General features: G+C 34.1%; 1 protein-coding gene across 1 annotated transcript in view; it reads right to left on the bottom strand.

Moving 5' to 3' along the window:
- LOC105624245 overlaps positions 1-13,451 on the bottom strand; it is a 42,480-nt gene that overhangs the window by 13,013 nt on the left and 16,016 nt on the right. Inside the window, exons 2-3 of the mRNA XM_012205604.1 lie at positions 5,875-5,947; positions 1,537-1,766 (exon numbers count right to left, since the gene is read on the bottom strand). Of these exons, the coding sequence (XP_012060994.1) occupies positions 1,537-1,766; positions 5,875-5,947 (303 nt within the window). The remainder of the gene's footprint in view (positions 1-1,536; positions 1,767-5,874; positions 5,948-13,451) is intronic.

Below are 13,451 nucleotides of genomic sequence, written 5' to 3'. Positions count from 1 at the left end.
TCTCTCTCCCTTCCTTCCCTCCCCCCTCCCTCCTCTCTCTCTCTCTCTCTCTCTCTCTCTCTCTCTCTTTCTCGCGGAATAAATAGCAGATCATTTGCACCAGGACATCGTAATTTTTCAAAATAACCGCGAAATTGCGTGCCGTGGCTAAACGAGTTGATCATCTAGTATATCTTATAAGTTATAATATTAAAAAATAAGAGGGAAAAAAATGAATATAGCGGTTTAGGCTATTATATATTAAAATTGTTATAATTAAATTTGATTTGCCAGGAATAAGATTGTTATTGCGATTTCATTATTACGACCAATTAGGTAGCTCTTACTGCTGCAATAGGTACTACAAATCAATACGAATAAGCGTGATGCCTGAAGCGTCTCGACGCGAGACAAACATCATCGATCTTCCGACTAGCGGTGTGAGGCATTGACAAGCAGGAAGAAAAATTCTAACGATAACGCGCGATTCTTAATCATCTTCGGACTTAACAGGCGCGAACGTTGCACACGGTTGCGCATTATGCCCTCGGCATCACTTTTCTAATTGTGTAAATAATTTTTATGACGTATCAGTTTAGAATTGTGATTAATTCTTCAGACATCTCGCTTGTTGCGTCAACTGTATAACACAAGAAATATATATATATTTTTTTTTATCTATTTAATTAATTTATTCTGTGCTAGATATTCATTTTCAAACATTGCCTTTTCAAAAACGTACAAGAATTCTCAAGTCGTAAATCAAATGATTAGTGTCGCGATTAAGAGGAAAGTATTTTGATGAGCTAGAACGTTTCGTATATTGGTCCATTTTTTATTTCTCCGTGAAAAGAAAACTGTAAAAAATAACTGTAAACTGATTCTGCGTATGTTTATCTTTTATATTCGACAAATACTCGATAGATGATTTCTCTTATTCATCGCATTTCCAGGATTTTTAAGATACAATTCGAAATAAAAAAATTTTTGGAAGCATAAACGTGAGAATTTGCACACAGGAACTAAGTTTTTATAAATTTAAATGCTTAATTTTTCAATTTATACTTTGCAACTCTCGCGAGATTAATATCTTACATCTCTCTCGTCATTAGTTCCACTTAGGGAGCACGAACAGTGAGTGTTATTTTAATCGTTCACAAATAATTCATATTTTATACTTCCGCGTGCGTTTCTCGCGTGTATCTACAGAAATTTGCTATTCTGAGAATATGAGACTGAACTAATCCCTGTTACAAAATGAATAGTAATCATTTCCTGTAGAATTGTTTTTTATAATCGTCTAATAATAAACAGATGCGTTATAGGTACATACGACGTTAAGAAAAGAATTCAAAATCTTTAAAAACTTATCCTTTGAATCTTGATTTCTCTTTCTGATATCCTGTATTTGGCGTATTGTTTAGAAACTAATTTATAACTGTGAACGCAAATCAAATGAATTTACAAGTACATAGATTAATTACATTAGGAAGCGGCAAAAATCAGTCTATTATAATTATTTGTTAGTGACAAGTGATTAATTAGATGGGTACTAACCTGGGAAAGGCAAGTCTGAGATCGGCTCTGAGTTTATTTAACAGCTCGCTGACCGATGTGAATTGTCTCAAGGTCATCTCGCCACTTCCGGATGCGTAACCGGAACTTGAACTGGTTGTCGACGGCAAAGTACCTTGAGAGTCTTGAACAGTTCCTAATGGGCGTCTTCCCCATCGTCTCAGCGCGATTGCGTAATCTTCAGCATTATACGTGGGTGGCCTTAAGCGTTCCTGTGCAGTTTGATTATCTAATTAGCAAGGCTCTTTAAATTATTTTATTTCATGGAATATTAATTTATATAACTAGCATGGCATTTTCTATTTACATTGAGAGTGACATTATATTACGATTCCTTCTGTGATAAATGTACGAAATTTGAAATTTTTTTAAAATCATTAAAACAACGACGAAATTAAAAATATTCGTCGTTTAAAATATCGTCTTAACTTAAAGAGTTAATCTATGCAGAATTAGCATCACGGTATTTTATAATACTTCACTCGAATAAATCTGAAAGAGCACACGAATTATTGGTCGCTTATACGTATGAAATATTTATGCCGAAAGATAGAAAGATATCTACGGTTAATTTCAAGGCGCTTTCAACCATAAATTGATAGGATCATAGTGATTATCGTCTTTTCTCGCTAACCATAAGTTGCAGCGGTAGCTGGATGCTGCTACGAGGAGAATAGCTACGGTGATGAAACTAGAATCGATAATTAAAACCAATCGTTTGTACAGTTTGATTTCTGTCGATTATAAATATAGATTAAATATAGATTAAACTATATTTAAACAAATATTTTATTATATTTGAGATTAAAAAGTTCTAAATAAAGAAAATTATAATAAAACAGAAAATGCGTCGTTAATCTAAAATTTCTCTGTATGACAAATAAATCTCTTATCTACAATAATGCTATACGTTGATTTGCATCGATATCAAAATTTATGTGAATAAACTTATTCTATTTTAGTTGTGATAATAAAAAATATACATACAAGTGTTTCCTACTTTCAAGTATTTCAGGAGAGAAGCGATTCTAATCAGTGATGCTTTCTTGTTAATATGTATGTACTTCAAGCGAACAAATTACGTAAAATTAATTTACTTTCGTGCTTACGGTTAACGCAGAATGTATAAATTATGAAACAATCCGCTATTGACGCACACGGAAGCAGTATAAATGTATAAATTATTCAAATGAGTCAATTACATTTAGAATAATTCCCGTAAGCTCGTACAGTTATTCTATTTTAATATAATTTACACTTATTAAACGATAGAGCGAGATTAATCGAATGAACGTTTTGAGAAATCATAACATTAGAGACAAATTGGAGAATATGTTTAGAAATTTTCAGTTAAATAAACTATATATCACAATTCCAGAATAAAAATTGTTTTGTTTTTATTCGCACAAATAAAAAGCAGACATTGGTATAGAGAAATGATAAAAAATACAGTCATATTTTGCTCTAGATGGTTTGAAAGAAAAATAAGAGGAGAAACAAAAATAAAAAGGAAATCAGAAAACCTTCGATATTCTTGTATCTTTGATTTGCGGTCATACATCTGGTCTGTAGATACTGTATTATTGCACAGCGTGATTGCATTCACTCGTGGTTGTGGTACGCGAGTAAATAAACACTATTTACAAATGAGAACGGAGAGCACCATGTAACTAACTGAGAATATCTTGATATAATTTCTTAACATTATTTATATTATCAGTCTACCTGATCAATCATTGATGCATTAATTTTTTTTTCCTACATACACATCGCCTCGAAGATAAATATTCTTTGTTATCTTTTGCACTGAATTTTTAGAATATCGATTTTATTCAGTCAATTTGTAAGATTTATGTAAAAATGGAAGATCTGTATGGATGCAATGATATTAATATTATTTATGAACGAAATTACAGCGATATATACGTGTATATCCACACTATTCAACAGTTTTGTAAAACAGTTTTGTAAAACAGTGCAGCTTACGTATGCAATCATAAATAATAAAATATTTTTCATGAGAGAAAATTTGATGGCTTTTAGAAAATATAAATTTAAATCTATTACACGACGTGAGAGGATCATTAGCACGATCAATCATGCTCAGTATTTGTTGCTATTATCTAGGAACATTCATGATTGGATCTCGTTACAGCGAGATACGACGCGTGCCAATGTTGTCTTCGTTTTGGCTTGTCTTTATGTGACATCGTGATGATGAAAGATAAGATTCTATAGCAATTGCGATCATAAATATAATTTGCTTATTAATTAACTTAGGGAGATGCGTTCACGTTTTATGTCGGGAAATGGATTTTTCCTCGCTTTCCCTCCTTTTAAATTTTTAACTTAGAGAGTGAAAAAAACTCAACACGTATATAACTCTCTTATAAAACAAATGATTTATTGAAAGTTTTAATAACAACGCTTTCGGTACGTCATCAGTTTTTTTATTCTTTTTATGAATCCCTTCCGCAATTTAAGTGAAATCGCCGTCGAGACTTTCCCAACGATGGAACATCGCATATAACTGCGCACACGATATCTCGTCACAGTCGATCTAATTTCGAGTTCGTCCACGATTTCCATTTTCATCTGACGAATTGAGCAATTTCGATCTTACACACTCGTAAAAGCTTTCACGTGCGTTAAAGTGAAACTACTTCAACGTGTATTCGGTGGCGGCGATACCTTTTGGTTAAACTAACACATATACAATAAACCGATGAAACATAATTATCTTTATCTTGACATATATTAATTGACTAGGACTCGATAAAATAACCGATATGACTTATTTAAAATATAATATGACTTATTTGAAATAAAAAATATAAAATAAGTTCCAAGAACTTATTTAAAATATTAAATAAGAAATAGGACTCGAAAATATATTTATTTATTTAAAATATAGAAAAACTTTTATTTAAAATAAAAAAATAATTTGTCTTTTATTTTAAATAAGTTTTCGAAGGCTTGTTTTAAATAAGAAATTGATTTCGAAAACTTACTTAAAATAAGAAATATGTACTTTAAACAAACGTTTTAAGTAGGAGACACAAAATATTTTTATGATTTTTAATAAGTCAAGGCTTATTAAGCCTTATTGATTATATTGCATTGCATGTACACGAGCCTATTTTTCTATTTTTTATAGTTTTGTTTATTTGAATATATATGAATATTTATAAGTATAACGTTTCAGTTTTGTTTATTTGAATATATATGAATATTTATAAATATAACGTTTCAGTCTTTTAATAACTATAGCCTATAATTAATATTTAATAGTATTAATCCTTCGCGAACCACAGGTGGAAAATTGAAACGGATCATATGTATGTATATCTTGTATCTCATACATGCTATACTTCATTATAACTATATTATAATTTAACTACTCACTTTTATTGATGGATCGATAACATAACTGATACAATTTATTTAAAATGAAAAATATAAAACAGGAAATTATTTAAAATACAAAATCGATAAAACACTGATACAACTTACTTAAAATAAAAAATATAAAATAAGTTCCAAAAAGTTATTTAAAATAATAAATATTAAATAACGTTTTAATTTTTTTCTTTATTTAAAATATGTATTTTAAATAAATTTTATTTTGAAACAAGACCGAGCCCTGAATTACTAATAATACGAATTATTATAAACTAGAAATTTTAATAACATAATAATTAAGATCCGCTAATAATCGCGATTGAAATATCAAGACATTTACATTTGATTAACTAGAAAAGAACTACGGAAATTGATGTTTATTATGTAATCGTATATGATAGTACGAGATATATGCTATCTCATAATATAAATAACAAAATACTATAAGTAGCAGGAAAGACATGCGAGAATATTTATGAGATAGGCGTATGCAATATATAATCAAGCTGTATATATGCAACGTATGTCGTTAGCGACAAGGTCAAGGTGAGAAGTAACTTGCTACTTTACTTGAAAGGTCTTTCTATTCTCTTAATATTAATATTCTCTTTCTTGTCACATGCGCGAACCACCAAGTTGAGATGATGGAGTTCTTACGGTGTAGAGCAAAATAAGGATCGGTCATTTTGCCGGTCGAGCCTGTCTTCTGTGTATATTTACTCAAAGTTGAAAGATATGCTAATCGAAAACATCCTGTCGTGGTTGTCGTATGCATGGAACGGTGGTTAACGCGACTCAAGTTATATCATAAAGCTTCCGCGCCGTTTACACGCCGGCAAGCCAACACGTGAACAATCGCGTCAGTGTATTTGTTACATAGTAATTTACTTAACATTGTTTCTATATATACGACACTACCTTTTCTGGTTGCGGTCCCCATGGTTTCACAACCAGCAGTTCCTCCTCCGCATTGGGCGCCATGTCCGACTCGCTGAAAAATCACAAATTATTCACAAATTAAATTACGGAGGTTACTCTTTTGATTTAAGAAGAGATATAGATTCATTCATATTATTTCTTTTAAAAACACTATATATATATATATATATATATATTTGAAATTAAAAATCTGTTGCAAACAATTAAAATACATGCATTATTAACTAGACAAAGTTTGAGTGCGTTCAGTAGAAAAAAGAAGTTTTACAACTATTGTCAAATTTTTTAAAATATTAATCTTATTTTTTCGTTATAGTTCTTAGAGTATAAAAGAGAATAAAAAAAAAAGAAATAAACGTGATTTATTTTTTTTCTACTATATGCCAAAATTAGTAATTTTATAACATTACTAGCATATTTTTTAATTTTTAGTACATTTCCATCTTTTTCAAGTATATTTCTATTGATAAACCATTGTAAAGAAATGTTTGGTACCTACATTTTAATCTATGCGTAACAATGTTCGGAAAGAATTAATTTATTTTGAAGTATAGAGCAACAAAATTCTATAATATACATATATATATATATATATATCATTTCTGACATCACAATTGAACATGGCTACTACAATGAAGAAACGGAAATGACATTCTTAGCGCGTCGAATTCGAATAAAACGCGAGACAAAAAAAAGTGTCAAGACAGGTGCGCCGTCCATCTTGAAAAGTTCTGCTTGAAAAGTACGTTTCTTCATTTCTGTACAATCGATGAATCGCAGAATGTTTGCATTTAATTAGAGAACCGTGCACATCGCACGCGTACTCGTACTGTCGATCGTCCGTGCTGTAGAACGACTCTGCGGAATTTGCTTCGTGGTATTTTCAAACGGTACCTCACTCACGCGGTGCGTTCCGCCAGAACGGAGGCGATCGCGCGCACCAGCTTCGCATGCGTGATTCAGTTAGTATTGTAACAAAAATAGAAATTTTAATTTCATTCGTACTACGTTTTCTATTCCATTCGATTGTTGGAATATTCATTTATATTCTCTCTCTTTCTCTGGAAACATATGCATATGTAATCGAGATCCGATCGCAAAATATGGAAAATATGCTGATTAGTGGAATTTCTCGATAAGCTTTCTAAGCCTAAGAAGCTTTACGAACATACGAATTGTATTGTACTTTATATTTGAAGGTATGCAGAAAATTCTCTGTCGGAAATGAATTCGTTCAGTAAAGAGAACTCTCTAATAAGGGAATCTTCCATTATTAACTTTTGAAGCTTTGTTCGAATATGTAATTTATATCGCAACGTCACGATGATTTCTCTCGCGCGAATACATTACTCGCTGTAATAATTGCAATTGTATTAGCGCGATAGATTCTGGTTATCGCGCGAGTAATTGCGTTTCACACTTGCACACATCTGTCTGGGATGAGATATAATCTTATCCGTCGAGATAAAGGCGAAACTCTTCTTACAATGCCACTCTGGCATTTCACGGTCCGATGCTACACAGTGCAATGATTCTACACACATTACGAGGACAAGTACCACGGATGCTTAGTTTTGTAGGTTGGCTATGATAATAACAAGTTACGATCGTGTCGTGGTCACGATCAACTGTGTGATCGTGCATCGATACCTCGATGGCAAGTCGAGTGAATCGGAGATGTACCATGATATTGATGGTCACGTCGTAACCTTACAAATCACCGTAACCGTAATCACTGATTCCCGTAATTCGATTTAAAGGTTATTATTCGTAACATTAGCGCTACATTGCAACCAGTATATTAAGCATCACTATGAATCTTATCACGCTTACGATTTTCCGGGCAGACATTTTGTCACATGTCATTTTAATTTAGAAACATGATTTTAATTTAGAAAAATAAACAAAATACAATATCACGATTATACTTTCGATTTACTTATTGAATTCTTTAATTTCAGTTAAAATTTCTTACTGTATTAATTCGATATAAAATCTCTACTTTTAAAAGCGTTAAATAACATCTTAAGAGGTTTGTATTAAGAAAAAAGTATATTATATGTTATATATTATTATTAGTGGATAAGCAAATCTCGATTCTGATTGAAATAACAAGTTATGGATATATATTTTTTACATTTTTTTCAATTTACTCACCAATTAAACTTTCTATTGAACATAATAATTTTAAAATTCTTTACTAAAAGTCCATCGATTATATTGAAATTCTGAGAGTGAGATACTGACTTTTCAAAGTCAGTTCATTATGGCCCGTAAATTTTAATTTACGATGCTTGTTGAATTTTTTGTGCACTTTGACACCGATATGGACTTTTATGATCTTGACTTCTAATTTATACGCTATATTGTTACACGTACTATCAGATCCGCAATGACAGGATGCGATTTTATAGAAGGCTATTTATTTTTTTGTTTTTTTTTGTTGATCCATTTTTAGTACATTAATTTAGTTTATCTGTTATATTTAAATTTGTTTATGTGTAACATTGAGGATGACCTGATCGGGCTCGAAACGATATCTTATGTGTTGTTTTGTTTGCTTTAAATCATGATAATTATATCTGTTTCCTTACGCACTTACATTGTTGTTTTTTGGTTCATAGCCTTTCTAAATTTTTATTTTTAATTATAGACCGTTGTTAGCGCTCTAACATGCTATAATTTACGTAACGCATACTATAGAATTTCAGAGATATAAGCGCGCTTTTATCGATAAAAGCGCGTTCTGAATACGGGCCTACATATACAGAGTGCGTCACCAAAATCTGGACAAATCGAACAATTTCTTTAAATAAAATGTTTTTAATGAAAAATTAAATATTACAAAAAATCCTTTTACATGGCACTTGGGAGAGGATCCTTGTAGAGCACAATTATTCAATATATCTCCCATTAGCTCGAACGACGACCTCTATTCTCGGTCTGAAGGTTCGCACGCTGTAATGTAGCTATCCATGTCGACGAATATTACCTTAGCGGTCCTTAATGACGTCACATTGGGATGCGAGACTTGTCTGTGACTCTTTCAACTATGCTCCATACGTAATAGTCCAAGGGATTTAAATCTAGGCTGTTGGAAGGGCAGAATGGGGAGCCGAGGCGAGCAACTCGGCTTGTCCTGGCAGCCTCAGAGAGCATCTGTCGTATCTTTAATGTGTACGATTTGTATCGAAGGTTCTCCTCGGCAATTCGACGCATTGTTGGCTCGCTTACACCAACAATCGATGCTAATTTTCGATTGCTCTGGGTCATCCGAAATCAGTAATTGAGCCCTTTTAACGACTGCGAGGGTCCTCGCGGTGCGTTCTTTCGAATGACTCTTCCTGGCATATTGGAACCTTCGTTGAACTGTTCTTATATTTTGCCACAATGTCATAAATGGTTGATGGTATCCAAAAAACCGAATTATTTCTGTTGCTGAGTGCCTAGCACGAAGGCCTTCGATGATCATGGTTCTTCGATTATACTCCGCACTTGGTTTTAACATCGCGGCCATTTTGAGAATATGACTGTTTACTAGAAGCATCAGACTTTCTCGGACGCCAACAACAATCTCTGGCGGAAGCACAATATAGCGGAAAATTGAAATTTGTTCGGATTTTGGTGACGCATCCTGTATGGTATATATCACTCTTGTCGATCGTATCACGAATGTCGCGCGTAGATATCTCTCACGTGCATACGTACGTACGTTCGTGCGTACGTGCGTGTGAGGGTACACTTGAAACGCATGCTTGGATATAACGCGAAGGAAAAGGTACGCGACGTAAGTGCGTACCTACTACTCGGAAACAGTCGAGGCATTGACCCGCGCGCGAGAGCGGTTAGTCACACATATGCATGCGTGGATTACCCGATATATGTGCGTAACTACCATTATCAGGTCTATACTGGCACGGCACACGTATGTATGTATGTATGTATGTATGTATGTATGTATGTATGTACACGCGCGGTGCTTTAATAGCATTAAAACGGCCCACGCTCCTTCCACTGTATCTCTTCGCGGCTACTAAACAATTCGCCACCGTACCCGGTACCAGCCATAGATTTCCGTAATGTACATTAGACTGTCAGCGGACCACCGGTTATCTTGTGATTAGATATTAGATTATGACGAGACTATGATAGAACCTCTCTTATCTGAAATCGTCGAGTTATTTTGTTATTCAGGAATCCTTCCTGATGGAAGTAGAAATTATGTATGCTCTCTCCTTCTCTCTCCTTCTCTCTCCTTCTCTTTCTCTCTCTCTCTCTCTCTCTCTCTCTCACACACACAAAAATTTCGTCATTGCACGCTCTCTTTTCCTCTCTTTCTTTCTCTATTTTTTTCTAAATATTGTCATACATGTCATGTGATAAATATATCTATAACTGCGAAGCAGAAGTAGAACAAGAGGAATATTTTATTTTACAGGAAGATTAAATAAGTGTTTTCTTCCAGAATAGAGAAATTCTGTTATATTCTGTTACACATCTGCGATGCACAAACGTTCGCTATTTTCATATAGTCTCTTTTGTGTTCCTTGTAAGAAGTTCTGCTCAGTATGTGAAGGAAAAATCTATTTCTGACATCGAGAAACAATCAGATAGCTTTTAACTAATAAAAAAAATAATTAATACATTCAATTGTACAATGCGCGTTCTTACGTTACAAGCACGCGATGGGAGCATGTTGCGTTTCCCGCCATTCAGCTGATTCAGCGATGTACTTATAAGTTATGTACGTTCTACATAGTTCTACAGGAATGCAACGCCGCGGCTCTTCGGGGCCGAAGACAATCGCGACGAAATATCTAATTGCAACTTAAAACGTAACGTCGTTCATCTGTCTCGTTACAACAACTTGAGAAAATTGAATTCTCTCGCTTCATTGATCTAACCTTCATCAATCTAACGTTTCTCGTTAATTAAATCTCTACGACACTTTAGTATCAATTAATATGATTAAAGATTGAAAGAATATTCAGTACGCTCGTAATGTGAAACAATTTACGAAGTAATCATTTAAAAACAAAATATTCAGCCATCGTGATTCTCTTTAGTGTGAGATGAAAAGGCATTTTCAAACTTGCAGAGCCATCGAGAAAAGTACAGGGAGGCTCGTTCATTGTGTAGAAAATTGATAGGTACTGTAGAGCGTAACGAGGTGCCGCGACTCGTTAAAGCGATTATTCCCGTCTGCTCGAACTGTTGCGTAACGAAAAATGTCGGCGGATCTAATACCAGATCATCGACTCGAAATAACGGAAAGTCAATTTGACCGAATTTCCACTAGCAAAATACCTGATAACCAATTTCCTTCTTCTCATTTTCTCATTTGAGAGATCGACGAAAGATTTTAATTATGTTAAAAATTCAAAAATTAGAAATGCACATTTACGCGCATTTTATGGGCTTTCTAAGCCATTACTTAAAATGAAAAGTCTTAAGCGATAAGAAATTAACCGATCATAGTCGATTATCTTTCTCACATTTGATTGATTAGTCGATTTTTTTACGGTTTGAGACTTAAGTTTAGGTATATAAAAAGCCTATCAAGACTCTATTCAAGAACGACTACTGTAATACGATACAATTGACAAAATCAAAGTGTAGGTACCTGCAATGGAAGCAACGTTACAGATATTCATGTTCTATGATTATTAAAGTCGAGGTCATAGTCTGAGCGCCTGGATACAAGAAGGTTGAATACAAGAAGAGGTCATCGCTGGAACGATTGTGAGGGGCAGGAGAGGAAGACATTGTAAGCATCACGATGCTCGTAATGCTTTCCGTTGAGTGTTCTGAGTGTTCGCCGCATCAGATATCGCAGCGCGGATGAGCGGAGAACGTCTCTCGAAGAAGATTCGAACGCGAACGCAAACGTTCGGGGCTTCGGGGCGCCGAGACGCGAGAAGAGGCGCCACGATCCCCGGGACCTCGGATCGTCGATCTTGACGACCATTAGCGGAATACACGTGAGTCCAGAGGGATTTTTCCGTTATGACTGTTCCGGGAGCTATGCTAGCTGGAATGCTAACCAAGCCGATGCCCGGAAATGCAGTCCATCTTCCATACTTGATTCCTCGCCGAGGATTGCAAAAGAAATATGTTCGTATTTTCCCCGAGGGCTGCAAAAACCCACCGGAACTCGTAAGCTCTTTTGTGCGGTAATAATGTAACACTACAAACGAAAAAAAAAAAAAACAAACACAGCTGAAAACTTCACTGATTCAGCGAATCTATAGTCATAATATACAGACAGTCAATTTTCTATGTTAAAGTAGCCAAGTTGACAGCTGAATAATATTAGTAATTTGTTAAACCATCAAATCTTCTTAGTTATAACTGAAACTTGAATTCGCAGTAAGTTACAGATTTGCTGTATCACCCAATTAATTTTTTTTTCCCGTGTAGATTTCGCCTGTCGCTGTATACATCGACCTTTCGCGAATTTGTCAGAGCGAACTCGAACATTTTTATATATATGTAATTCATCCTTATAACCGATCGAAATCATATTTCGATCGAGCGGTGCAAAATTAAGAGTAAAATGTAAGAATTGCTGAAGTAACGCGAATTTATACATTGCGTATTTTTATGCGTATTTATTTTATCTTTTTACGTTGCGGCATAATATAAAGCTATTTACGCTCCGAGATGTTTATATGATAACAATTATGATATTATCCGGTATGAAATAACTATACTAACTTTAACTACACTGTCATGGGATTTGTAATAATCTCACATTTTAAACCGATGAATAATGAATTGCCTAGAGTCATTTAAAGCATATTAAATTTTTTTGTGCGTGCACGGTAGATGGAATATAGATATATACTTCACTCGTGTATTATCATAAATTGTAATCACGATATCGTGCATGGTCTATATTATGTTTATTAGATAATCAATATGGAAATAAGTCCTTAACCTTCCAAGTTACGCTACATTTCTTCGTAAATCAGGGATGATTCCCGAAACAGATGATTTCTATCCAAAACTAAGTTTCTTCTTCTTTTTATTATTATTATTATTATTATTATTCCATGTAATATGCTTCATGTCACTTAAAAACGTCACTTAAAGCATATACGTGCCCATTACGAATATTATGACAGTTTCATCGTTCCGATATAATGGGATCGTATTCTTATCGAATACATCTAAGCACTTCGTTCGTCACGCATCGTAAAATGCTTTAAAAAAGGCTCGATGACCTCGATCTAGGAAGAGGAAGATTCAGGACGCGTTCAAATCAGGATCTCGAGCGGGAAAAGCCACCAGTCTACATATGTTGATTATAGATCTCGCCCTGCGATGAATCACTACCGTAGATGCGATTGAAGGAAAGAGAAAAGGAAAATATGATGACAGAGAAAGAGAGAGAGAGAGAGAGAGAGAGAGAGAGAGAGAGAGAGAGAGAGAGAGAGAGAGAGAGAGAGAGAGAGTAGAGTAGAGTAGTAGTAGTAGTAGTAGTAGTAGTAGTAGTTAGTTAGTTAGTTAGTTAGTTAGTTAGTTAGTTAGTTTAGTTAGTTAGTTAGTTACGT

The sequence above is a fragment of the Atta cephalotes genome (genome assembly GCF_000143395.1).
Source record: "Atta cephalotes unplaced genomic scaffold scaffold00075, whole genome shotgun sequence".
Classification (NCBI taxonomy): Eukaryota; Metazoa; Arthropoda; class Insecta; order Hymenoptera; family Formicidae; genus Atta; species Atta cephalotes.
Note: the sequence above shows the minus strand (reverse complement) of the source record. Positions and strands in the feature narration are given on the sequence as shown.